Source organism: Drosophila guanche, unplaced genomic scaffold (genome assembly GCF_900245975.1).
Source record: "Drosophila guanche unplaced genomic scaffold, DGUA_6, whole genome shotgun sequence".
NCBI lineage: Eukaryota > Metazoa > Arthropoda > Insecta > Diptera > Drosophilidae > Drosophila > Drosophila guanche.
In genome coordinates, this window is record NW_022995745.1 from 7,936,668 (window position 1) to 7,964,305 (window position 27,638).

At 51.3% G+C, this 27,638-nt stretch overlaps 3 protein-coding genes across 5 annotated transcripts; 1 reads left to right on the forward strand and 2 right to left on the reverse strand.

The window, feature by feature from the left end:
• Nucleotides 1-811: 811 nt before the first annotated feature.
• On the reverse strand, nucleotides 812-9,750 carry LOC117581091 (protein wings apart-like). Of its 3 annotated transcripts, none has more exons than XR_004573626.1 (9): nucleotides 8,920-9,749; nucleotides 7,408-8,549; nucleotides 3,729-6,728; nucleotides 2,776-3,645; nucleotides 2,549-2,718; nucleotides 2,399-2,487; nucleotides 2,153-2,343; nucleotides 1,728-2,095; nucleotides 812-1,683 (listed from the first exon to the last, which is right to left on the reverse strand). XR_004573626.1 is itself a non-coding variant. In XM_034267979.1 (9 exons), exons 2-9 carry the CDS (start codon nucleotides 8,440-8,442, stop codon nucleotides 1,835-1,837), a joined length of 5,565 nt encoding a protein of 1,854 aa, XP_034123870.1. In that variant the 5' UTR covers nucleotides 8,443-8,549; nucleotides 8,920-9,750; the 3' UTR covers nucleotides 812-1,834. The 3 variants fall into 3 exon arrangements, 2 of the variants coding, with proteins under 2 accessions (XP_034123870.1, XP_034123868.1); XM_034267979.1 differs by having other exon boundaries at nucleotides 812-2,095; nucleotides 3,729-3,991; nucleotides 4,043-6,728; nucleotides 8,920-9,750; XM_034267977.1 differs by having other exon boundaries at nucleotides 812-2,095.
• Nucleotides 9,751-10,483: 733 nt separating this feature from the next.
• Nucleotides 10,484-12,725, reverse strand: LOC117581100 (insecticyanin-A). The gene is made up of 4 exons (XM_034267991.1): nucleotides 12,435-12,725; nucleotides 11,078-11,215; nucleotides 10,887-11,010; nucleotides 10,484-10,824 (listed from the first exon to the last, which is right to left on the reverse strand). The coding sequence occupies exons 1-4, from the start codon at nucleotides 12,591-12,593 to the stop codon at nucleotides 10,505-10,507; spliced, it is 741 nt and encodes a 246-aa protein (XP_034123882.1). The 5' UTR covers nucleotides 12,594-12,725; the 3' UTR covers nucleotides 10,484-10,504.
• Nucleotides 12,726-21,692: 8,967 nt separating this feature from the next.
• Nucleotides 21,693-27,194, forward strand: LOC117580914. Its single transcript, XM_034267676.1, has 3 exons — nucleotides 21,693-21,869; nucleotides 24,463-24,727; nucleotides 24,786-27,194. Exons 1-3 carry the CDS (start codon nucleotides 21,693-21,695, stop codon nucleotides 26,393-26,395), a joined length of 2,052 nt encoding a protein of 683 aa, XP_034123567.1. The 3' UTR covers nucleotides 26,396-27,194.
• The last annotated feature ends 444 nt before the right edge of the window (nucleotides 27,195-27,638 follow it).

The following is a 27,638-nucleotide window of genomic DNA, read 5'->3' on the forward strand; positions in this document are numbered from 1 at the left end:
CATGCTATAGGGGTAAGTCTAATTGTAATGGAATAAGACCATTGCCAATCAAATATTGGGTTAAACCTACTTTAAATGCTTTGCTACAAATATTGTAAACCAAATTGGGAAATGAAATATCGAAGCTTGTGCAGTGCAACCCTGCATGGAGCTGCAACGCGTTTCGCGGGTTGCAAGTTTAAATATACATAGTTTAAACCCAATAACCTTAATTTTAACTTTTTATTAGATGCTGCGCATATAATTTTCAAGTGTAACCGGTATAGGATGTCCCTTAAGCAGAAACAGCTCCAAGTCCTCCAGCACAAGTGGACAAAGTTTGGTCTCTTCGGCAAAGGAAAAGGCTCTGCCGCTCACGTGATTCGCACCAATCCCAATGCATTGCAAAGTTCCGTTTTGCTGGTATGCGTGTGTGCGTGCCGAGCCCTGGTCTACACAGAGGCATCTGCTTGGCAGGAAGTAGCAGAGCTGGTGGTACTTTTATCGCTGGTATCAAATTACAATTAACTCACATTTTTAATTTTTTTTTGGTTTTATTTTTGCTTTTTTTTTGTTTTCTGCAAGAACAATATATGAAGTACTTCCTATATATATATATATATATATATATATATATATATATATAGACTTTTTTCACATTATCGACAAATTTTAAAACACAAAATAAATATACATGCATTTTGTTCCCGAAATTGTTTCTCTCTCTCTGTCTCGCGTACGCGCTCGCCACTCTCTCTCTCTCACTCGCGCTCTTCTCTCTAGATTTTTGTAGCCTAAATATGACATTTTTTGTGGTTTTCTTTTCTTTTTCTTGTAAACGTACACGTACACGTACACATACATATACATATATTTATTTATATATATAGGTTTTTTTATATTTATAATTAGGGTGTGCTCCTTAGCTTAGGTTTAGGTTTAGATTTAGGCAATAAAATAACTGTTTTTATTTATGCACTCTTAAATCTCTTCTTACACTTCGCTTTCGCCTTCGCTCTCTTCTCCTTTCCGCTCTCTATCGTTTTCGCGCTGTCTCTGCTTAATATTGGGAGCCGAGTAATCTTAAGATTACAGCATGTGTGGAGATGTGTTTATTTTATATATCTACTGTATAATTAAGAGTACGAATAGGTAAAAAAAAAAAAAAACACATACGCACAAACACACACATGCACAGACACATTACAAATTAAAACCAAAAACGCACTCGCATAAAATCGCTGATTAAACAATATTTACATGTTTTTTCGGTAAGCAGTAGGTTTTCGTTTATAGTTTTTGTTTTTTGTTCTTTTAGTTTAGGCTAATATTGCTTATGACTATATAACGTACACATATCAGTAGTGGATTTGGATCTTTGTGTTGTTCTTGTTCGGGTTCGGTTCCGGTCCCGGTTCGTGTTCCAGTTCCAGTTCCAGTTCCGGTTCGTGTTCCGGTGCGGTATCAATGCCAGTTAGGTTTACCGTTACCATTCGGCTTAGGGTTTTTTCTTGTTTTTTTTTTCGGCTTGTAGTTTCAACGCTGACCATGCTCAAGAGTTTGCTATCACTTTTTGGGGTTAACACAAACGAATAAACGAGTATTCACACTTTTTGCTAACCTTATGTACCTATCCATATACATATAAACAGCTATATAAATTATGCATCCATATATAATGGAGCTGATCCAAAGCCAAGTGCAGAGTGCGGACATATACAAATGCACACACACACACATGCTATACACACACACACACAAACGAGTACAAACACATAAACACAAATTACATTTTGGTGGCAGGCTCCTCCTCCTCCTCCTCCTCCTTCTCGTAATCGATTGCCATTTACAGCGATTATCTGTGGCTGCTGTATGTCTTGTAGACGCGCGGCACACGTGTCGACGATGTTGGCGACGAGGAGGTGGAGGAGGATGTGGTCGTGTCCCCACTGATGCCCGCCGCCAGCTCATCCTGATGATCCTGCGCTGTGGTCTCCAGATTAAGCGGCAAGCCATCATCCAGCTCGTCCGCATGCTCGTAGATGTAATCGCGCTTCTTGAAGTTGTCAATGATGCGCTTCGTGGACTTCATGTGAGACACAACAGCGGCCTCCAGCTAAAGCAACGAGCAGAGTTATAGTTAGAGGCACAAATGGAGGGACTCTCTACTCACGCTGGATGTCAGATTCATAAAGGTGTGATATTTCTCCAGCACACCGACAACCTCGCGGAAACTGTGACCGCGCAGCTGTCGCCGCACTATGGCCTCGTACAGCTCGTTGTCGGTGATTAGGTTGCCCACCAGAATGGCCGCGTAGCTGCCCTTGAGCGTGTGCTCCATGTGATGGCCAGCGCGTTGAAGCACTAAAATAAAAAGATTTACAAATGGGAAACCCACACAAGGCCAAAGGCAACTTACGATTGTTGACTGTCTCCTCCACTTCCTCCTGTTTCTTCTTGCCCGTCTCGTTGCTCTCCAGAAAGGCATCCGTGTTCTTCTCCACCAATCTGTGTGGAAATCAATCAAAGATAAATCTCAGTACTTGGGGGATCTCCCGCTGCAACTCACCTGGCCAGCTCCTCGCACTTGTAGAAGTACTCGATGAGCGCCTGGAGTGCACTGACTCTGCCCTGCACTGGCGGCGTCTCTGCCACATATTCGGCTGGTGCAAATGCCTCCATCAAATGGGTGCGATTGCGCGGCGTGTACATGCACAGATTGATCAGCAGCGTGAGCACCTGAAAGTGGAGAATAATCAGCACAAGTGCACGTCAAAGATTGGCCCAAAGACTCACCAAAATGCTCAGCTCAAAGACACAATTGTCCGGAATGTAATTGCTGGAGAGCAGCAGCAGCTGGAAGCTCGTCTCGATCACGTCTCCCCGCTTGCCCAGCAGATCGGCGCCCAGCGAGGGATGTGCCTCGTTGAAGGTGTGCGTCAGGCTGATCAGCACCTTCATCACATTGATGAGCAGCTCGCGCATGGCGACGCCCGGATGCTCCTTGCGACTGTTGCTGCCCGTGGCCAGCTCCGTGGTGGATGGATGCAAGACCAATTGGCGGCTGCAGAGGCGATACAGCAGGCAGAGCGTGTCCACGGCCCGGCCCTTCGAGAAGGTCAGCATGTAGCGCTGGTTCGCCTCATTGTGCTGCGTGACATTCTCGAGGACGCGCAGGCAGCGGGCCACCGTCTGCATGTTGTCCAGCAGGACGGGCACCCACGTGATCTGCCGCTCCATGTCCATGTCGCAGGCAATTATGGGACGACAGAAGTCCGATATGGTCTTGATGATGTGCTCGAGGCCGCCGAGCTTGCGCAGATCCTCCTTGAACCACTCCCCGGCCCGCTTGGAGGTGAGCGAGAGCAGCGTCTCCATGGCCAGGGTGCCCACCGTGATGGATTCGACATTCAAGTGTGTGCCCTTGCCCTGCGCCTTGATCTCCTCGCACAGCTCGCGCACCTTCTGCTTGTTGCGCTCGTAATTGGCACGCTGGTCGGAGGGGGCAGCTCCCGCCACGCCCACACCGTCCGCCTCCAGCAGATTGATCATCAGCTCCAGCGAATCGCGATCCAGGTCCATGTTGAGTCCCTCCTGCGACAGAATGTACATTATGGCCGAGGTGCACAGGCCCAGACTGAGATCCCTGTTGGCATCGGACAGGGCCTGAAAGACACAGAAGACACAGAAAGCAGGTTGGATTGTGGCCCATGGCATCCTCGGCAGTCCCCCCTCCCCCGGACACTCACCTTGAAGAACTTTGTGACCACGCCGTGGGCTCGGACGTGCATCCGGAACGCGGGCATCATGCACTTGGTGGCCAGCTGCAGGGCGGAGAGGCAGCGCGTCGCTGGCGGATTGTGCGGCTGCAGGGCGTCCAGTATGTACTCCACGTCATCGTCCATCTCCTGGTACTCGCCAATCTCCTGGATCTGATGGGCAGTCTTCACATTCCGCACCACCGTGTAGTACTCCTTGGTCTTGCGATCCACCCGCAGGGGACCGCCGCTGCCGCTGCCGCCGCCACTGCCACTGCCGCTGCCAGCGGCTCCCCCGCCGCTGCTGCTGCCGACTAGATTTCCCACACTGCTCAGACCCACAACCCGCTCCAGTCCGAGCTCCTCCACCTCCGCGGCATTCATGTCAAAGCCCTCGACCATGGTGTGGGCCACGGGCATGCTGACCTGCTTGGCCGTGCTGCGCGAGACCTTGCCCAGGCCCAGGCCCAGGCCGAGGCCCATGGCCGGACTGTCGTCGCGCAGCGTGGAGGAGGAGCAGCTGCCGCTGCTCGTGTTGTTGTTGGAGGAGGGACTGTCGCAGAAGTCGCCATCCGACTTGGTGGCCAGCAGGTGCATGTGCAGCATGTGATCCTTGCCACCCGTGGAGGAGACACCGCCGGGTGCCGACGCATTGCTGGCATCGCTGCCCGTGCCGCCGCCATTCGCCTCGAGTGCGGCGTCCCAGCTGTGCTTGTACAGATGCCGCTTGGCCACCGACGCCTGCTCCGCCTGGTCGGAGGGCACCAGGGCACGACTCTTGAAGATGCTGCCCTTCTTCTTCGAGATGACCAGCTTCACGGCGCCCCGTGGCTCGGTGTCTGCTGGCGGCGGTGGTGCTGGTGCTGGTGCTGGTGCTGCCACTGTCGAGGTGGCATTTCCCTCTGTTGCTGTTGCTGTTGCTGCTCCTGCTGCTGGTGCTGCTGCCTCCGCTTCCGCCTCCGCCTCGGCTTCTGCTGCTGCGGCGGCTGCTTGCGTGTCGAGGGTGAGGGTGCGCTTGAATTTATCCTTGAACTTGAAGTCGCGCGGCGGGGGCGACGACGAGGAGCCGTCGTGCTGCAGCGAGGAGTTGTTCGAATTTGAATTTGAGTCCTCAGCCTCGTCGAGGTCTGGGTCCGGGTCCGGCTCGTTGTCGTGATCCTCATCAGCATCAGCCTCAGCCTCGGCCTCGGCCTCGGGCTCTGGCTCGTGCTGGGTGTGTGGCATTTTGGCGGGCGTTGGCTGTTCATCCTCCTCCTCCTCAATATCAGCTGGAGCTGCTGGAGCATTCTCCGTGCTCGCTTCCTGCGGCACCAGCTGCGTCACCTGCTGATTCTTTCGCTTGCGGCCGTAGCTGCGGGCAGCCGTGGCCGGCCCGCCCTCCGCCAGGCGACTGGCCTCCGCTTTGGCCGACAGGCTGGCGGCTATTTTGTTGATGTTGTTGTTGATGCTGGCCAAATTGTTGTTGTTGGCACGGGCGGCATTGCGGCCGCGTCGCGGCAACGCTGTGGTACTCACCGCTGCTGCGGCTGCCGCTGCCGCTGCGGCTGCGGCATCCTCCTGATCGTTACCCGACTCCACCTCCATTTCCATCTCCAATTCCGCCTTCTTGGCGCCGCGAGTGCCGCGTGTGGCACGCTTCGGCATGGCCACAGGGGCAGGCGCAGTCGGGGTCGCAGCCGCAGGTGATGGCGTGGTCTCCGCTGCCTTGGCCCTGCCCCGCGTTCGAGTTTCTGCCACTGCCACCGCTGGTGCCGCATCCACATTGTTGTTGGCCTTCCTCCCCCGGCCGCGAGTCGTGCGCTTGGGCGGCTGCGGCTGCGGCTCCTTTTCCTCCTCCTCCAGCGCCACCGCTGCTGGCTCCTCGCCCGCACCATTCACACGTGTCACATCGCCGCGCAGCACGGCCAGAATATCCTCCTGCAGCGGTCCCGGTGCAACATCCGACACGGTCGTGCCAGCTGCCGCTGAGCCCCCATCGATGGTCATCATCATGGACTCCAGGCGCGACTCAATGTCCGAGGGTGGCGCCACCAGCGACGAGTGCTGGCTGGACTCCAGATCGCTCGTGATCACACTCGATCCTCGGCTGCGTATGACGCAGCTTTCCTCCTGCACGGCCTGCGCCAGCAGCAGCGGCGTGCTGTTGCCCTTCGACGAGATGCTGCCCAGCACCGAGGACTGCGAATCAAAGTCGTGATCCGACCGGGTCGTGGGTGAAATCAGTTGTCGTGGCTGCTGCTGCGGCTGCTGTTGCTGTTGCTCGTTGAGTGCCAGGTGGGGTGACGGCGTCTTAAACTCGGAATTCGCCTCCGCTGTGACCGTGGCCGTGGCCGTGGAAGTGACGACTGCCGTCGCAGTGGGCACTGCTCCACCGCTGCTTGCCAGCTGTGCGTGCTTGAGGTGCTTGTGCTTCTTGCTCTTGGACTTCTTTTCGCTGCGCGTCTCCTCGCCAGCAGCTTTGGCTGCCGCCGCTGCAGCTGCCTTGGCAATGGCGTGGCGGATCACGTCCGTCTTGATGATCAGCTTCAGGCGCTCCTTCGGTGGCTTGTCTGGGGATATTTTCACTGTGCAATAATTAATCTCGGGCGGCTCTTCCTCCTCCTCCTCCTCTTCCTCCTCGTCGGCGTCCTCCTCGGGCTCCTCTGGCTGACGCTGATCCTCGTCGTAGCCGGCGGCACTCGTTCCCTCTGCGCCAGGCGCTCGCAGAGGTTTCACAATAATTTTTGGCGTAACTGCAGGAACTTTTTCTCTCTCTTCGTCTCTTCTATCCTCCAATGCGCCTCCAGCCTCTGCCCCAAATGGCTCCTCCAGGTGCTGCTGCTGCTGCTGGCTCTGGCTCTGGTTCTGGTTCTGGTACTGAAGGTGATGCTGCTGATGCTGCTGGAGGAGCTGTTGCTGCTGCTGCTGCTGGTGCTGATGGTGGTACTGCTGGTGCGCTGGCGAACTGCTGGGCGGCTCCTCGCTGTCCGTGCTAACCAAACGCGAAGTGCCCTGCAAAAAGTGATTGAAAATTCGACTCAAGTTTAAATTCGTTTTCGGTTTCAGATTTTTGCTGCCCCGCTTGCTGCTCTTCCCCCTTTGGCTGGCTGGCTGCCTGGCTGGCTGGCTGGCTGGCTGGCGGTGTCGCGTTTCGGGCCTGGAAAACGTCTGAAAAAACACGGCAACAACAGCGCCCGACACTGACTGACTGACGAACGAAGATAGCCACAAGGTGAGGGCAATAACAGAAGGCAGAGCAAGAAACAGAAAACAGAAAACAGAACGAAAGAACGGGCAAGGGAAAAGAGAGAAAGAACAAAAAAAACTCCGTTTAATGTAAAAGCGCGCGTAACTTAACACTGCCTTGTTGTTGCTGTCGCTTTCTCTTTCCCACTCGAACGGCACAACAGAAAGTACCCAAGAGAGAGAGGCAGCAAGAGAGAGGCCAGCCGCAAAAGAGAGTGAGGGTGAGTGAGCCAAAGAGAGAGCGAGCGTCGATCGCTGCCGGAGCGGCTCTGCGAAGGTAAAGAACGGTGCAAATACCGTTATGGGTACTCCCGCTAGTGCTGAGAGATTTTTAAATTTTATAACGGATATAGCAAAACGAGAGTGAAGGAAGAAACTGTAAATATGGTACTGCCACAGGTGTTTCCTCAAATATTCAGACGGACTCCTTGCAGTGTAAACTCACCTTGGAAATGCGCAGCACAATGGGCGGATGCTCCGGCGTGCGGGATGCACTTGTGGGATTTGTGGCGGAGGCGGATGTGGACAGCGGCAGCGCTGTTGCAGCAGACGCGACGGCCGCTGCCGCCGCACTGGGCACCGTTGTGGGAGGCGGGAGCGCTGGACCACAATCTGGACTGCTGCCGGCTGCTGTCGAGCTGATGGCTTCCGTGGAGTTGGCAGCCAATGCCGCTGCCGCTGCCGTTGCCGTTGCTGATGTTACCGTTTCCGTTGGGGTACGCGACTTGGGAATGATTAGATCCTTGGTGGGCGTGGGATAGCGATCGTCCTCGTCCACCTCGCGGTAGTTGACCGCCTTGCGGGCACGGCCCAGTATGCGCGATGGCGGCGCCTCCGGCTTCAGCTTCTTCTCCTCCTTGGCCCTTGGCTTCTTCTTGCTGGAACGAGGCTCGTCGCCACCCTCCAGTTGCTCCGAGGCCGAGCCGCCATCCAGGTCATCTCGATCGAGGCCGAACGCACCTGGCGTCGAGGGCGTCACCGGCGTAGCTGTGGCTGTGGCCGCCTTCTTCTTGGGAGACTTGCGCTTCCGCTCTGCGGAGTTGCCTTTGGCCAGCTTCTGCTTGAGGGTCTCGTGGGCGGCGGCGGGCGTCGCATGCTGATCCCGCATCGGCGACGTGGCGACACAGTGCGGCATCTGCTGGATGATTTGGGCAATCACCTCGGGCGGCGCTGCGTTTCGTGACTTGAAGAACTTCTTGGGCTTTGGCGGTTCCGGCACCGACACCGACAGATCGTTCGGATCGTGGTCGTGGGTGGAGGCCGGGCTTTGGGCGGGACTGGCGGCTGCTGCGGCAGCTGCCGCCGCCGCTGCCATCGGATGGAGGGCGGAGAGTGTGTAGGTGCGGGTCGAGGTGAAGCCCATTTTGCCCCATTTGCCCACGGTGCCCACGGAACGGGCCACTGTCGGCCGGTTGGTGTTCTCCTTCTCCTTGCAGAGCGAGTCCAGCGGCACGACGATGTTTTTGCCCCAGCGCGACATCTTGACGGGCTTCTGGGACTGCTGTTCTGTCTCTGACTCTTCCTTGTACCTCTTCCTGTTGTGGCCTGGAGGTTCGACGTTCAACGATTCAATTTCTTCGATTCTCACTGGAAGCGAACGAAATGCATAATTAATTTAACCTTTTTGCAACACTGCCGAAACAACAACGACAACAACAACAACAACAACAACAACAGGAGCATCCTGGGGCGGAGCGAGAGAAATGCAGCAAAGGCAAAACACAACAAAGCGCGCGACCGTATGCCAGCGATGGGTGGGAGCGAGCACACACTAGTGCACACCGCGCGGACTGTCAGCGATTTCCAATTTTTATTGGATTCTCCAAACAACAAAAAAAAAACACACACACAAATCAATTTGTTGCACTTTTGCTCGCTTTTTGTTGCGTGTTGCTGTTGCTTTGGCTGCTGCCGATGTTGCCGCTGTTGCTTGCATCTTGATGTTGTGTTGACTTACCTCAAGCAAAACATTTGCGGAGGAGAATACGAGGTGGTGGTGGTGGTAGTTTTGTTGTGCTGCGTTTTTCTGCGTAAATGCATGTGTGTATGGGAGAGTAGCGGACTAAATCTCTGTTGCTGCAGCATGTACACACACGAACACATACATATGGGCATGTGCGTGCGCGTGTGTTTGCTGGATGAGAGTTGGCCAGTGTGCGTGAGTGCTGCTGCTCTGCTTGGTGATTGTTTCTGTGTATGTGTGAGTGCGAGCGAGGAATGCAATAAAGCAAACGATGTTTGCGTTTGCGTTCGCCTCTCTTTTGCTTATTGGCGCAATTTTGTGGCACGCACGAGTTCTGGGCGATAGTTAGTTTTCCACCTATGTAAGTAAATGCTCCCCACCCCGCGCCCGATATCAATGGGGCTGGGACGTCGCCATCTGCATCATCGACTGCAGCGTAGTTGTTTGTTGCACACACATTTCCACCACTTTTACTTTGCCTTTCCTTGCCTTGCCTCAGTGTTGCCCCAGCAGCAGCATCATCTCCGCGTCATGGCGAGAGTCGGGGCAGGTACAACAGAAACAACAACAACAATAAGACATCTACAATTATAGCTGCTGCTGTCCGTTCTGTTCTTCTTCTTCGCGTGCGAAACTTTAACTTTGCGTTTGTTGTGGCATTTATGCCTGCCGCACACGCCGAAACATATGTGGGGGACGAACGGAATTGCAGCGCGCTTTCAATCGATTGTATTTTTCACAATTTGTGCGAACAAATCTCACGGAAAAGTTTTTTTTATTTTTTTCTGTTTTTGCGGAATAGTGGGCAGTGTGACCGCGAAGATATCGATTAAATATACCGTCTGACCCTCAAATATATATCGAAACATACATTCTTGTTCTTTAATTTTAGCTGAACATACCGAAGTAAATCATGTTCCTCAATGTTAATATTTTGTCTAATATAAGCAGCAAGCTAAAACGCCCAGCTCTAAAATTATAATTTTATCAGATTAATTAATCAATTGTCCACAAGACCGTTTCGTTTTCAGGTCTTCTCCTAATTGAATTGTTTATAAATTTCTCTTAAAAAAAATGTTCTTTTATTACATGTTTACTACACCGGCGCTACATATTTGCTACTTATTAATGTAATTAGCAACAGAGACACCTGACGAGTAAATGTATGTTTGGCGACATGCTTCGTCGTTGCTTCATGCACCGCTAGTGGAAGCGGCAGTGTTAATGGCCTGGGACATGGCTCGAAAAGACATCTCTACACGGTATCCAAATTTTTGACCCCACCGCGTCCTAAGAAATACTCGAAATAAGAAATTACGCAAAAATACTACTACTAGACAGAGTCGTCGCTTCCTGCAGAAGCATCATATCCTATCGATGTTCTTCCACCTCTAGAAGCCACTCACAGGATGCGTGCACATGAAGCGCACACATTTCGCCAAAAATTTGCGAATATTGCGAATTTCCTGCCGGCATATCGATGACGATAAAGTTTTTTACAGTAGAAATGTATCGATATTCCACGAAACAGACGCCAGAGGGCGCTCCACTATGCGCGTAAATTTAAATGTACTCCACTTTATTGCTTGGTTATAATTTTAAACATTTCCTTCGCATTCTTGCGGCCGTTCACAATGTAGGCCAGCGGGTCATCGCTGCTGGACTCCATGAGATTATCGCAGGCCGTCTGATTAATGTCGAACATAAAGGAGAGGTCGATGTGATAGCGGGGCAGCTTCTCACGCAGAAAGTTGACCACATTCTCGCCCAGTGTCGGCTCCCGTGACAGCAGCAGGGCTGACAGGTACCTGGTGTGCTTCTTCTTCTCGGCACAATGCATGACCAGGCCCCAGCTCTGGTAGTCCGTGTCCAACACATAGGTGTTGTAGACGCCCTCATCTGTGGGGGGAGAGGGTTAATAGGAATTATCTCTCAATCTTCATTCTTCAATTGCCACTCACATATATCCTCGGTATGCATCCAGTGGCCGGGATACTGAAACTCCGGTATCATCCATGTAATGTTGCCCTGCATCTTCTCCCGCAGCGGATCCTCCGCGAAAATGTAACTAAAGTTCATCGTGATCTGTGAGCAGAGGATACAAAATAACGGCAGCTGTGGAGTTGTTACTGGTTTTCTAAGTGCTACCCACATGTTGATCCTCTCCGGAGAAGCTAAAGTGACTGCGCATGCAGGCGTACTCCGGCAGCTCCTCCGTGGACGCGTAGTACTGGACCACGTGCCAGCAGCCCATCATTTTTGCCAAATCAAAGTTCCGTATGGCGCGTACCTACAAGGAAAGAGAGCGAGAGAGAGAGAGAAAGAGAGAGAGTGATGTCGGTTATGTTTGTATGTGTGTATGTATGTTGCGTACTCTCTGCTCCTACTCTCCGCATAGAAAGTTGTTGGTAAAGACAACAACTGCAAGCAGAAAGCAATGCAGTGATCTCGACGCATCAGCAACGAATTATTGATACCCTTTTAAGTTAATGATTCCCACAAATGTCAGCCAGGTAATAAACTCATATGATTTCATTAGCTAAATGATAACAAGTCATGAATAAAGGATCCTCCTACATTAAAAACGATCATGCCATGCAGACTGAAATTTATTTCTCTCTGCGCCGCAAACGTCAGCGCTAACTGTTTATACCTTCTGCAATGGGTAGCGCAAGTGAAGACAGAGAGAAGAGCAGCAGAGAGGTTTGCCGGCAAGGCAACGTAGAAGCCGCGGCAGCAGACGAAAGCAGTTAGCGCTGTCACTGTGATTGACTACTGACAGTCGTCCATTGAGGAGTCGTACCCGGAGCCGTGGTCGCAGTCAGACTCTGATTGATGCAGTACCCCCCCTTGCCAAAGACTGCCTACCATAGGTGCGTGTCTTTTGTCTATTCTTTGATGATTGTTTTCTTGCGGCTTTCTGCCTGCACTTGTGCACCTGCAGCAAAGTGCAATTGTCGCCGTCGCCAGCGGAGAGGGACAGGAGGAGAACAGGAGCGAGAGAGACAGACAAGCGACAAGAGACGACGACGACGACGTCTGAGCCACTTAGAAAGTGTGATTGATTTTGGCATCAGTGTGAGCCCATTTCTTGTGCTTCTCCATGTCCCACTCATTCTTGCCGGCGGCGCTAGAGATGGTTCATGCTCGTGATTCGATTTGGTAGGTGCTGTCTTGGCGCTCTTGTCTGCTTGCGACTGGTGAGGTGAATTACGATGCTCTCGTGACTGCTATTAAATTTGAGCAAAATGTGTATGGCGGGTGTCATCTCTAGCCCCGTGCGAGGCTGAGTGTGCCGCGGTATGGCTGGGCATATTGATGAGCCGTCCGAGATGCTTTCCTCTGCCGCGACTGTTTTTGTGCTTAGAATGATATCAAAACACTGCCAAAGAAAGTGATCCAGTTAGGAGAGGCGCGTGACCAGGGATGGGACCTGTCTGTTCGTCAACCCAAATCGAAATTCTAGGGTATTTCCCCTCCCACTTCCCCCCTTCCACTCGGGCACTCACATGAGGACAGCGTTCGCGCTGATCTGACCGACTGCGGGCCTGGGCCGTGTAACTGTTGTACTTCAGCCAGGGAGTGCCGGCTCCGTCGCACAGGTGAGCCATCTCCAGGAGCAGCAGGGGCACCAGAAGGCCCAGCGCAGCGTTGCCCAGGAACGCCATGACGAGATGATGGTTGGAATCCAGGAAACGGAGAGAGAGAGAGAGAGACAGAGAGAGAGAAAGAGCTCCTCGATTTGATATTCCGCTGGGATGGAACGCGCGATGTCGCTGCCGTTGTGTTGTCGCTGGCACTGCGCCATCCCGGGAATCGGCGACACAGCCTCCAGCCACAACAGCGGAACGGAACGGATTCGGATGTTTTTGCGGATAAGAGAATCCCCCCCATAGGAAGGCTGCACTCTGTTGCGGCTGTTGCCGCATTGCTGGTCATTATCGTACAGCAACAGGCCTGAACACTTGGCCGTTTTCAAGCTAGAAATTTATATTTATAAATACAAAAAACTAACTCAAATTTTTAACACGGGATTTCTTTTATGTGATATAGAACTAGGACTAGAACTAAGTAGATCAGAGCTATTTTCCGAGTTATGTTGAAGCCACACAAATAAATTCGAGCTGGAAAGTTTCTCCTTGGCGGCTTAAATATTGTGGCTTGACATCTCTATCATGGGGAATTTCTGTGTTGCTCATTTTACTATTGGAATTTAATCATCGGACGGAGGTCTTCTGTCTCTCTTTCTAACACACATGGCTGTGGGCGGGGGTGTGAGTAAGTTGTACAAAGTGATTGCCGCTCTTATCAACAGAGTTCGAGTTCGAGCAACAGCAACGTCCGTTCACGACGAACAAGTCCAGTCCAATGCCTTCCGTGATCGTACACACATACACAATATTTGCAATATTCCGTGTGTCCCACTGTGCGCTCACTCTCTCTTTCTCTCTCTCAACTTGTGTTATGTGTGTGTGTGTGTGTGAAATTAAACACAAATTAAAATTGTGACGCGTCTGTGGCTGATATTGCTGTGATTGCGTTTCACTGTGCACTCATCTTGGGTCCCGGACTCCGGGCTCCCAGCGGCCGCTGGGGAATTATTTTTGGATGGCAATTGCACTCGAGTTGGGCATCTTGTTTTCACTTGTCGCGTGGCCAAGATGCGTCGTCTCCCAATCTGGCTGCACTTCCCGGCTGCTGCCACCTCGCACTCGTACTCGTACTCGTCCCGGCCCAAACGAAGGCAACTTTCTCGCCGAAGAGAGCGAAAGATGATCATGAAATTTTTTTTGGCCAAAGCGGTCGAGGGTATGGGATGTGGTGCAAGGGGCAGGCAGGTCTGCTGCATGCAGTTGTCTGTGTTTGTGTGTGTGTAAAAGAAACAGGAAACATTTGAATAGCCCGCAAATTTATTCTTTACGATCCCGAGAACACCAGATCTGGACACTTTCTCTTTATTGCGAAACTTGTTGCGCTGCATTTTCACGTTACCAGCCACCAGTGGACAGGTCGCCACGGAACGGGACGGGTCTGGACATCCTCAGCAGCAGCTTCTTCCGCTTGCGTCTGCTGCTGCAGCAGTTTCAGCTTCAGCCTCTGCCGTCTGGTTTCGTTTGGCCAGCCCAAAAACGGCGCAACTTTCGTCGCATTGCGTTGCGATGCGTTTAGGCCATGGCCATGGCCGCCAGTTCCGGCTTCTGCGTCCAGCTTCGTCTTCGTCTTCATCTTCAGACCAGACGGACTACAACGAAAAGCGGCTTTGTATGCGACGCAAAAAACAAAAAAAACTGAAGAAAAACTTACTTCTGGGTCGATGCTCTATATACCCTATAACATTGAGCATTGGCATTGAGTTGAAGTCTGTGATGAGTACATTTATCATACATGCATATGTACATATGTACATTGATAAATATGTATATGTATATAAGTATGTATTTATGTACATATATCTATATGATTGCTGACTCGGCGGAGTTGCTTTCCCATGCGTTCCTTTTGCACGTAGCAAACATCTCGTTAAAATCAAAGTACTCTTCGCAGAATACTCTAACAAGAGACGAAACGGTGCGAACGCAAAAGGCCAGCGAAAGAAATGTGTCTCCAGAGTCGGCTCTCTCAGCAGTGCACTCTCGCGCTCTCGCACTGCATATCGCCTGCTCTCTCAGATAACTGTTTTTCACACAGTGCTGGCGGACGTGCGTGCGTGTGTGAATGAATGAAATCTTCGCTCACGCATGGAATGGGCAAAGGGTTGCGGCCGAAAGCAATGGGGTGGGGGGTGGTGGGAGGATGTTTAGGTGCAAGTAGGTCGTCGGCAAGTAGCGCCATTGCGGGCACCCGCTTAGCCCATATAAACGAAGGCAACTTTATCGCCCGCCCCGCCGCTCAGTGCACAGTGGCGTCCAACACCGTTGGACTGGTGACGCGCTCTCGCTCACACCACTGTGGAATGGGCTGCTCTCCGCACAGATTTCTCAATGAACACACGAGTCGGAGATTTGGTCAGGCCACCCCACCGCAAAGGCACACCGCACAACAGGAGCCGGGCAGAGGCTAATGAAGATCACAGACAAAAACAAGCCCGTGATGGAGTGGGGGCATGCCACGCCCAGGCAGTTGGAGCAGCCCGAACAGGTGGCAGGCAGACGGAATGTCCAACTCCACGGAATGTCAAACGTTTATTTGTCGGTACGTAATTAAATATGAAAATGATTTAAATTTCACCAGCGAATACTTCAAATGGATTTTGACACTTTCTTCTCTGCCGCCAGCCGCCAGCCGCCAGCCGCCAGCCGCCTGGGCCCACCCGCAAGCAGTCAATCCATGGGATCCATCCGACCGATTGGAGATTAGTTTTCTATTTGCAAGATGATCGATGTTTGACTTTGACTGGCAGCACAACCAAAAAGCAAAAGAGAAACAAATACTGAAGTCAATACTTGCCGGAGGCTTTGCTAATGGCATTCCCCCTGTGCTGTAGCAGGGGACTCGACCACCTGCAGGCGTTACAGAACACTGCAAGTTCGAACTGGGGAAGCTCATCGCAAATCCCGATCAATCTGTATGCAAAATCTAACGTTAGGCCAAGTTTCAGGCACTTTCCCCTTTTCTGCTGCTTGATCTCTCGTGCATTCTGAAGTGGATCAACATTACTCCACACACACACACGAAGTGGCCGAGTATTTAGTATTAACAATTCAATTCACAGCCAAAGTGAGGCTGTGGGGCAAGCCTTCACACACACACACACACCCAACACAAATGGAGACTGTGGCACCCAAGCACCGTGCGTGCCCTTCCTCTGGCCAAGCAGCTCCATTCATCCATCATCTAGACAAGCCATTGGCCATCAAGTGGGTTTCATTTCGTTTGTTTGCGCATGCGCAGCACATTCAGCATCGATATTTCGAGTCGGAGTTGTAGTTGTGGTTGGAGTCTGAGATGTAGACGGAGATGGAGAAGACTTCACTCCGTGATGCTATGTGCTGGTGGTCTGCGATTTTGTTTTCATTTGGGAAAGTGGGTGTGGCACTGCGCGGCACTTAGCCTCAAAGTTTGTCAAATGCAATTGCCATTGGTCGTTCCCTGGACCATGGGAACAGACGGTCAAAGAAGTGCTTTCCCCTTTCCTTTCTTAGGATTTGCCTCAACCATCCCTGATCCACATATCGCATTCGTTTGCCCTTCGTTTTGAAAGTTCTTCGCAGCCAAAAACTGGCCCCAAAACATGTCCAATACAAAATAAAAACTTTCGTTAATATCGCCAAAAACTTTCATAACCAAACCGTGCTCGTATCTCGGAGAGCATCCCCAACCTTCCGTCGATCGTTCGATCGGCACCTGAAATGCCATTTGGTACGGACAATGGCAATGGCAATGGCAAAAAGGCTTCCCAGGCCTGCTCAGCGATGGCCTCGGGTGCTGTGCAGATACTTAGATGTTCGGCCACAGATACAGATACAGATACACAGACAGAGATACATTAATGCGTGCTGCCTGGCTGGCTGGCTTAGATTGTTGCCAAATTGTCTGTTGGCCGCTCCTCCCTCTCTCTCTCTCTCGCCTGAAGAATCTTTTTGGACAGCGGCTAATTGACTTTCAATGTTTTTTGTTTGTGTTTTCTTTCATTACCTCTCCTCCTCCGTCCCCTTTCTCGCTGTCTCTCTGCTTTGGTGAGAAAGTGAAATTGATAGGGAGGGGGAGCCGCTGCTGCTGCTGCTGCTGCTGCTGCTGATGGGATTCTAGGGAGACGCTTTCTAAGTCACTTCGATGAGTTGCAGCGGCAACAACAGCGGCACTTGCAACAGCTTTGACCCAATTCTTTTTGCTGCACCACCCGCCCCACGCTGCACCACAACTCAACTCAACTCACACCCACAGCAAAAAGCGTCTTCTCATGGCCTAATGGATGCCATTGCTACTGTTTGCTGTTGCTTGTTGTTGCCAGCACTGGCATATACTCTGCCCTCAATCGGACACTTTGCAACACTGAAAACGTTGTGGCAAAACATTTGTCATTCATGTAACCTCAACCTTGTTGCCTTAAACGCAAGTCCCCAGAGAACTTTATGGACAAATAACCACTTGGAATATCGGGAAACATCACTAATAAATATTACAATAGGCAGCAGAAATGCCATAAATATTGAATATTTATTAATTGAAATGAAAGTTCTAATGTAGAAATAACGCTTAAATGATTCTACGTACAGCAGCTGTGAGTGCAGTGTAGTCAACGCTTCGGTGTTGGTTTTTAAGTTCATTTCTGCTGTCGGCATTTTCACTTTGGTCGAGATTCAGACGCTGTGGCGGTGGCACTGCCATTGCCACCTTGGTAACCCCACCACAGAGATGGGCTGATGGGCTGATGGGCTGCCGAAAGGTTATACCAACAATAAAATCCCCAGCAACAAAAACACCTACGTGCAACAGCAAGTGGCAGTGGCAACAACAACAAGAGACAGACGCAGATGACAAACGCATGCAAGCGGCGATGATGAAGTGTCAATGCAATGAAAACTAAACCAATAAATTGTGAGAGCGACCCAAATAGTTGGCTAGAAACTGGCGTGGCAAAGAGGATTTTGCTTTTGGGCCAAGAAAAAGGTAGAAGCCCATCGGCAGGAATTTGCTGTTGTTTTCCCCAACCCAACCTGGCGACGCTTTGTAAACCTTTTGGCCGGCCGTGCAACAAACACAGAGAGCAGCACCACATTTGGTCAGCAGCTCTCTCTCTCTCTCTCTCTGTGTGTATGAGAAATTGAAGCGCAATTCAAGTCGGCGGTGAAAGTAACAAGATACTTTTAATAAGACATCTCTTGGGTTCGCTTAAGATGCGTGCCTCGTGCGACAAACACACACACAAAAGAGAGCCTGAGCCTGAGGCTGAGGCTGCCCTTTACCCAAGGCCCAGACCCAGCCTACCGGGCGGCTAGCCACTGCGGCCCGAAACCAATCGAAAATCTCATGCAAAAGCTAGCCAAAATAATTGAGCAAAGTGGCAGACGGCAGATGATCGCTCGCTTTGGGCTAGACTGACTGGCGCGTGTTACTTAATGTGTGCCCCAATAGACACATTCGGGGAGGATGGCAGGCAGTGGCCAACCCCACTGCTGGCCACTTTCTGACCGAACCGGAGCACGGCAGTCCAGCCAAATGCGATCCGTTCCGATCCGTTCCGTTCCGTTCCGATCGATCGCCTGGCGACGAAATTACTCCAATTTCGAAACGAGTCTTTTTGGTCATATTTAGCAAACAGGAATCCACACACACACACACACACACATACACACACACACACGCGGCGCCCCTAAAAACTCAAAACTGCAAAGTGGAATTGAAATGGCGATGAAATGCCTGCCGCAGTCGCAGTCGCAGTCGCAGTCGCAGCTTCAGTCTCTGCCTGCACAGTGGGCCAAAAAGGAGAGAAAACTGGAGCAGTCGTTATAACCAAAAATGTAACACGGGACACGGGGACAAGTCACTTGGATAGATCGAACCATTTTGAAATTTGAAAAGAGCCATCTTTGAGGGGAAATTCCGAGCACTTTTGAAGCACTCCACCCTGCCAGTCACCCCAGGCAGAAAGGATTACCTAATGCTGGAAACTGCTAGCTGTATAGAGAGAGAGAGAGAGCAAAGCTAAGACACACTGGAAGAGAGAGAGCGAGAGCGAGAGAGAGCTACGCTCATTCTTTATAAATCTGCTGATGGTTTTTTGACTGAAGTTGGAAGCAGGGAGGCACATCTCGCCTCGAGTAACTATTTTGTATGTACTTGCATTCATTTGAAGTACTTTTAAGGAGTTAAATGTTAAGTTCCTCTCTCTCTCTCTCGCACACACAGTGTCTCCGTTTATGTGGTGTCTGTGTTGCATTCATCCCACTGTCGCTCCCATTTCGCATCGAATGCGACCTACTGTGCGTGGCGGGGATAGCAGGTTATCAATTGCTGTTGTTGCTGTTGTTGCTGTTGTTGCTGTTGTCGCTCATCCTATTATTTCAACGAGAGCAAGTGCAGCAGCAGGCATCCGTGCAACGGTGTTGCTGCTGTTGTTGTGGGCCATGCCAAATGCGGCACTTGGCAAAAATATTTTATGGAAAAGTGGAACAGTTGATGAAACATTACAGCGACGCCAGCCCCTGCCCCTTCCCTCCTGCCTACTCCCTTCCCCCATGTAGCCCCGTACCCCTGTAGTGCCATCAAAGGGCGCCCACGCCCATAGCTTGGCCCCCACAGGCTTGATGATTGCTTGCCACAAATTGGAGCATGGGCCGTGGATCGTGGACGCTGGGCAGTGGCTGCATGCGGCACGTGGTGACAGTGGGGGAGGGGAGGGGAGGGGATGCGCAGGGGCTGCCGCTGCAGGGGGAATAGAAAGTGCAAACAGTTAGAGGACTTGTCCATGCAATTGTCGTCGTCTGGCTGCCTAGCGAGCGTCTGCTTCTGTAACCAATGCCCATTGCAACTGAAAGTTGAAGCCGAAGCCGAGACCGAGGCCGAGACCGAGAGCGAGGCCGAGGCTGTCCCTCCTCACCCATGCCCGTAAGCAAACAGAGACCACTGGTAGGGGGGGGGGGGGGGGGGGGGGGGGACACCAAACGACGCATGCCACAAGCAGAGGCAGTGGCAGTGGCAACCGGCAAAGCTGTACCTGAACAAGTCGTACTTGTAGCTGGAGTTGGATCTTGGGACATGGAACTTGGCACTTGGCACTTGGCCGACTGCCACACTGAGCGACTGCCTTGCCGAGAGCTTCGGCTCGGGGATCTTTTCGTATCGTTTCGTATCGGATCGGATCGGAGCGGTCTGAATGAAAAGAAGAAATGAAATTTCGCTGCCAGCGTCGCTGTCGCTGTCGCTGCCGTCGCTGCTCCCGCTGCTGCTGCGCATGCGAAGTGTTCCGCTACGAGAAAGCAGGTGTATGCAGCATTCGGCGCTAACCCACGGCGCGGACCAGACGCGTTTTTCCAGACGAAGCTCAAGGCAGCTCGATCCTCTGCCGCTGATATCCGAACATATCCGTATTCGAGAGTCCCAGAAATAAACAAAAATCCACCCAAAAGCAACCGACAAAACAAAACACAAAAGCAAATACAACAAGCCAAAAACAAAAACAAAAACAAAAACAAACAAAACCAAAAGCACACAACAAACGGGCAATAACCGTTTCGAAGCGGTTTCAGATAACGGTTAATAAGTGAACAGTTTGCAATTTTTGTTGTCGTTTCTGTGTCCTTTTTTAGTGCATTTTTTCTTCTTTTTTTTTGAATATTTTTTGTTGTTGTCTACGCGCACAGAGAGAGAGAGAGAGATTAAGTGCTCCACTTGGACAGTCTGTCGACAGTTAATTGACCGCGTGCAACTCGCAATTAGCCGCAGTCACTGCGCCCAGTGCACGCCCCGCCGAGTGACTCGTGCCCCTCATTTGCTGCAGCGACGACCCAGACCCAGCATCAGAAACAGCAACAGCCAGTAACGGTTACTGTTTACCAGCAGTAAGTGCAACAGTTTTCGAAAGTTGCCTCAGAACGCAGACTCAGACGCAAACGCATCCTGTTTGTGGATCGAGAGTTTGGAATTTGGAAGTGGAATTCGAATGCGTATTGGAATTGGAACAGCGAAATTGGGCCAACAGCGTGGAAGGTGAGTGCAGAAGTTCGTCCTGCAGCATACGGAACGTGGAATCAAGCTAAACAAAAGGAGAAACAGAAGCAGAGACAACGTGTAAACAAATATTCAAGATAAAATATATCAAAATAATCCACAAAGTAGCTGCCCCCAGAAGAAAGAGTTCCCTAGAACTCTTCTTTAGTTTCATTTGAGGAAAATGGAGCCATAAACATGGATCCTTCCTTACTGTATTGAGTAACTTTCAAACTAAAACTGTTGACAGTTTCCAGTTCCCCTGTTGAGCATCTTTCAGAGAGTGTTCGAGGACATGTTCAAGGTCACTTGCCTTTCCCTCAATACTTCTTCCGGGTTCTCTAACTCCTTTTCACTCTCTCTTTCTCACTCTCTGCAATTTGCAGACCGTTTGCGGCCTTTTAATTGGCCAACTATGCATTCATATGCCTTTATTTGTCTGTGTGGCCCATGGCTGACCCACTTCACTTATGGGGAAATTCTATTAACACTTCTCACCTCAACCCCAAGCCACAGCCTCGCCTCACCTCGCCTCACCTCAACTCAACTCAACTCACTCCAACAGTCACTTTTGGTCGGGCATCGCTGCCGGTGACCATCATTAGGCGCAGGCAGACAGAATTCTTGCTTCTTCTTCTTCTTCTCCTCGCTCACTCTCTTTTTGTGTTTTTGTTTTCACTTGTCTGCCGTGGGTGGGGGCAGCTACGTAGGTGAGGGTGTAGAGGGGGGGCGCTTGGCGTTATGGTGACAATCAATCATCATTCAGCTAACTGGAAAATTGCTAATAAATTGCAGTTAGCAGCAAACACTTTCATGAGTTGCCAATAATGATGTTAATGGGCGAAGAAAAATAAGAGAGAGAAAGATACAAAAAAAGCGAAACCCAAGCCAAACAATTGAAGCACTTTCTTCGATTCTGCTTCACCCGCTCCCCTGAGCATTTCTCTGCTCCGTCGCTCTCCGCTCCGCTCCTTCTACTGTTTCTTCTTCTACTTCTCCCAAATAATAACCTACTGTAAGCCTTAGAAAAAATATCAAATAATGTTCAACAAATTAATTACACATCGAACAACAGCGAAAACAACAACGACAGCAGCAGCAACAGCAACAGCAACATCATGACACACACTAATCCAAAAGAGCAGCAGCAGCTGCGGCGTCACAAACAACAGCAACAGCAACAGCAACAACAACAACAACAGCGCTGCAGAAAACATCCGCGTCAAGGTGGTGGTGGCAATGAAATCGGTGCTAAGAAGATTTGGCTGCCGCTTATCATTTTCCTTTCACTGCAGGTGAGTCGAGACGATGCAAATAATTAAAGTCAATTTAAGCCTAAGCTGCAGACACAACAGCAGCAAAAGCAAACAGCAGCAATAGAAACTGCAAGCAGCTTATGAACAGATAATTCGCATTAAGCACTGTCCAAACGAGTTTCTTGCCTAGATGCTGCAGCTAACAACCGTTTTTTGTTGGTACTCGTTTTAGGATTAGTTGTTGGCTTAGTCTTGTTCTCAGTTCAGTATCAAATGATAACTTTAGTTATTTTTGCCTTGCCAGAAGAGCTGCCAGATGCAGCTGCTTCCTCGTTTAGCCAGTACTTCAAAGCAGCCGGCTTAAGCATCTCTTACTCTCTCCCGCTCTCCCTCTCTCAATTTCGTCAGTCTGGGCTGCGCTGCCTAACTGCGTGTGCATATCGGTGGCTGTGCCTGCGCCTGTGTCTGTGTGTTCAAGTGAAAGAGCAGCCAGCAGTCAGCAGTCAGCAGCCGCCAAGCGCTGCTTGGAATGAAATGGAATGGGTTGGGATGGGATGGGTAATTGCCATGGCCTCGTTTTGCGCTTCAATTGCACGCGTGTGCCCGCTGCCCCTCTGCGAATATATGCATGTGTGTGTGCATTAGTTCCTGTTATATTTTGAGGTGCAAATTTCGATGGTTAAAAGGGAATTTTATTACCGAATTGATTCACAGCGAATTTCCTTTTGTAATTTGTAACGAACCTTTGGCCTGACGTAATAGCATGACAACTTTGCGCCTAAATATACTTATTTGGTAATCCTTTTTGGATTCTTTGATAGCATTTACCACAAGCCACAGCCTGAGTCGGAGCCCAAGCCACGGCCACGGCCACGGCATTCCTTTCTCTTTTGTTTTTGGACTCTTTCCCCCGGAGGGAACGGAACATATTAAAATTCCATATGCATCCGTGCCTCGGTAATACCCATCAGAAAAAATCTCTTGGCACCACAATCGTGACGTTAGAAAGTTTCGTTGTTATTTTTCTGCTGCTTTGTTTTTTTTGTCTCTCTTTCGTATTTGTTTGCTGGTGTGCATGGATGAGGATGTATTCTGGGGCTATGACACAATTTGCGCTGGCCACAAACCGATTTCCCACTCCTTATGGGCGCTCCATCTGCAGTTCCTTTTCGCTTTCATGTTGCGAAAAGGCTGCCAAACTGCTGCCACACTGCTGCATAGCGTTCACCTTTGACCCCCGCGCAATGTTGCCTCTCAAGTGGCTGCCAAATTCCTTCCCTCTGCACCCTCCTTGCAGATTCTCTGCTAATGTTTCACTTTCTCTCGATTTGGTGCGCTGCCAGTCAGAGCGACCCACAGCCAGACATCCAGACAGACAGACAGCATCTCCAAGAGCTTAGCATCGGGCCCGAGGTCAAGATTAGCAACAACAGCCGGCTTTGGCTTTAGCTTTGGCTTTGGCTTCAGTTTCAGCTTCAGCCTCATAGCTTCCCCCGTCCGTCCGTCCAGTTGCAGCGATTACAGCAACGATTTTGCACGGAACATGTGGGAATGGAACACGGCCACTTGGCACTTGGCACACATTTCAATTAACGCAGCAGGCGGAGCAGGAGGCGGTGGATGATTGTGTTCCGGCTTGGAGGATAAATCAACCGAAAATCATATCAAATCTTTTGCGTCTCTCGTTTTGGTATTCATGGGGTGTTCCATTCCCCTCTTTGGCTCCCCCGAATGCGGCGATAAATGTACATTTTTATTATAGAATTTGTTGTTGTTGGCTTTGGGGGGTAACTCGTTTGGCAATTGCCATTTACCATTTACCATTTACCATTTACCTTTTTTTGTCGTCAATCGTCTGCCGCACATCACTTTCTACCAAACAGGATTGCTGCAGGATGCCTCCAACGTTGCGACATCCCATCCCATCCCATCCCATCCGATCCCAGTTGGAAGCTGGAGATGCTCTCAGATGCTCTCGCTCTGTGGGGCTGGAGAGAAAGTTGTTTTTGGCACTGCGGCACAGATTTCGGCCCAGACGACGCAGCAGCAGCGGCAGCAGCAGCCGAAGTACCCTGAACTGGACATCATTCGCCACTGTCTCTCCCCTCGTTGATAGGCCAACTAATTGCCAACGAATGAGCTGCCAGGCATCTGGGAATTCTCAAAGCAAAACCTTCGAAAGTTAGCCAAGTTAAAGGGAAGCTGCCGGTTGCTGCTGCCGATCAGTCACCTCAATCGGGCATTGATTTCATTCCGTTTTGCTTTTGGATCGTTTGTCTGTGTGTCTGGTTCTAGCCTTGACATCGCCTTCTTTGCCAGGCGGATCTCCGAGACAATTGGGTCGTGCCGCATGTGGCACAGTGTGGAGTGGAGGAAAAAAGCGAAATTGTTGCAGCAGCTTTTTCTTTTTTCTCTCTCTCTCTCTTTCTACTCTGCTCTTGTCTCGACTGCCGCTGCCGCTGCCTTATGCAATTGAGTTGCATGCCGCACCGCATCCGCCACTGATGCGCCAATTCCACTTGACATTCTCTGCGGCAGTGCAGCAATTGGTGGCAGCTTCATATAGAGAGCAGACCATTCATGATTTTCTTTCTTTCTCTCTGTTTTCTCTTTACCCGGAAATGGGTCGCAGGTTGCCCTGGTCTTGGCGGATGATGTTGAGGTGGTGAAGGCCATTGCCGGTGGACCCGACGATGATCTGGCACTCGCCCTCTCCGAGCACGAGAATGAGCTGGATCAAATGGCACAGGAATCGGAGCAGGAACAACAGCAGCAGCAGATCCAACAGCAGCAGCAGCAGCAGCAACCTTCGCCGTCCGTGCTGGTGCCCAAGGTGCAGGTTCATTATCAGCACAACATGCCACCCGCTCCGCCCCAACTGGGCCTCACATTGCGCAGTAAGTCTAGCCCAGAGCGTTGTGTTGAACCTTGCATCCAATGCCTAAGCTCTTGCAGGCAACCATCAAAATATTCCGCTAAGTTTTGGCCAACCCTTTGGACCACCGCCGCCGCCTGGCGCACAGTTCTACAAGGGACCACCGCCACCGCCCCAACGACAGCAGCAACAACAGCAGCAGCAGCAGCAGCAACAGATGCAGGTGCAACAGGTGCAGGTGCAAGTGCCCGACCTGAGTGTGGGCGCATCGAGCAACAACGAAATTTGGGCATCGCCCGTGCAGGACATGCCCAAGATCATCTCGCTCGATGTGAAGTGCGAGAAGAACGGCATGAAGGTGTTCGTGCAGTTCGACAAGCCCTTCAACGGCATCGTCTTCTCCAAGGGCCACTACAGCAACATGAACTGCGTGCACCTGCCCTCGGGACTGGGACGCACCTCGGCCAGCTTCGACATTGGACTCCACGAGTGCGGCACCGCGGGCAACACGGACAACTACGGCCAGGGCTATGGGCACGACCAGAGCGTGTCGGGCGCCGGCACCGGAGCGGGCACTTACTTTGAGAATATCATTGTCATCCAGTACGATCCGCAGGTGCAGGAGGTGTGGGATCAGGCGCGCAAGCTGCGCTGCACGTGGCACGATCAGTACGAGAAGAGCGTCACCTTCCGGCCCTTCCCCGTGGACATGCTGGATGTGGTGCGGGCGGACTTTGCCGGCGACAATGTCGGCTGCTGGATGCAGATCCAAGTGGGCAAGGGACCGTGGGCCTCGGAGGTCTCCGGCCTCGTGAAGATCGGACAGACCATGACCATGGTGCTGGCCATCAAGGACGATGACTCCAAGTTCGACATGCTCGTGCGGAATTGTGTGGCCCACGATGGCAAGCGAGCGCCCATCCAGCTGGTGGATCAGCGGGGCTGCGTGACCCGACCCAAGCTCATGTCCCGCTTCACCAAGATCAAGAATTTCGGGGCCTCCGCCTCGGTGCTGTCGTACGCCCACTTCCAGGCCTTCAAGTTCCCCGACTCCATGGAGGTTCACTTCCAGTGCACCATCCAGATCTGCCGCTACCACTGCCCCGAGCAGTGCTCCTCGGAGACGAACCTCCAGGATGTGCACCACCTGCAGGTGGGCCCCGAGTCCCAGTACGGTCCCCCGCCGCCCCAGCTCCATGTGGATGCCTACCATGTGGCGAGTGCCATTGGCAAGCGACGCGACGAGCGCCGAGTGCAGCGTCGCGCCCGTGCCGTTGCCGAGCCCCAGGTGGGCCTCAATCGCATCATCAAGGTGGTCTCCTCCGGCGATCTGACCTTTGCCATTGACGAGCAGTCGCAGTCCGGCAATGCCAGCAATGCCTCCGGCTCGACTGCGCCCCAGACCATGGTGTTCCCCGTGCGCGAGGAGGGACTGATATGCATGACCACGCCGGGCTTTGCCATCACGCTGATCGTGCTGCTGGGCATTCTGGTCACCTCCTGCCTGACGTCTGCCATTCTGTACGTTCGCCTGCGCCCCTTCTCCTCGTTCAGGGCCAAGGAGCGGGCCGTTGCCTTCACGAATCCCCAGCTGGCTGCGGCCGCCGCAGCCGGTGCTCTGCCCGTCCTCCAGCTGGCATCGCCAGCCGATGTCCAGGGCACGCTCTCCAAGAAGCGGGCGCTGTCATGAGCTAAACCCAACTGTTGCTAGTTCCGGTACTGGTTGCCTGGTTGCCTGGTTGCCTGGTTGCCCGTTTGCCTGTTTGCACCCCACCACCCAGCCATCGCATCGAGAAACTGGTTCCGCTTTGGCGGTACTAGTTCCAGTTCCAGTTCCAGTGCCGGGCCTGGGTACAGTTGCGTCTGCGTCTGCGTCTGCGTCTGCGGCTCTTAAATTTGTAGCGTACGCTTCGATTAGATTAATTTTTTGCTTACAAATTATATAAACATACAAAATCAAGACAAGTTTACTGGGTCCCTCCCCCCTGTCACTCTGTCACTCTGTCCCACACTGTCAAAACGATTCGATGATTCCCTGCATTTTGCATGTCTGGTGGCAGTCGCTAATCGATTATTTATTTTTTTTTGTTTTTAGCTTAAGCCTAGGTTCTACTGCTTTGAGACGGTGCTATGCCACACACACATCGCCCTCCTTCCACTCCTCCAAGTCCAAGTCCATGTCCATTCACAGTTTTAGCTTTCTCTCTTCATTCATATTTGATTGCAGCTTTTGGTTACTTATAGAGTATTTCCGGTAAGACTTTCTTAAGACTTTGTAGACTCACACACATGCACACTTGCAACACACACACACACACACACACACACACATACACTTGAATTAGTCACTAAATATTTTAAGCGCTTTAAGCCTTAGTCTAAGCCTTAGAACATTTTCTGCGTCCCACTGTCGCCCAATTTTCGATGCAACATTCCGAACGACACACACACACACACTCACACGAACCTTATTTACTTAAACATATACAAGACACACATATACATATACACCACATACATACATACATACATACAAATATGCGAACCCCATATACATATAACTTTGGTTTTTTTTTTGCGTACTTTTGTAAGCGGCGCCCAAGAGATGAAGTGAGAAGAGAAAGTGTTCAATAAATTGTTTAGAATCCCTCAAGTGTGTATTTTCTATTTGCTTTTGTTTTGTTCTTGTGGGGTATGAAATGGAAACGGAAACGGAAACGGAAGTGGACACGTGAGTGCTGTACCTGGCATGTTCGTGAAACACGCACAAATTTGCAGTCTGCTTTGAGGCGCAATGAGCGCCACAGACGATTCACGCTGTCAGACAGACTCCAGACTACAATTTTAATTTGAATTAATTGTAATCGTTGCTGCACTTTGGGTGTTCCACTTCCACTTGTTGCGTGTACTGTACATTTGTGATCCCTTTTTCT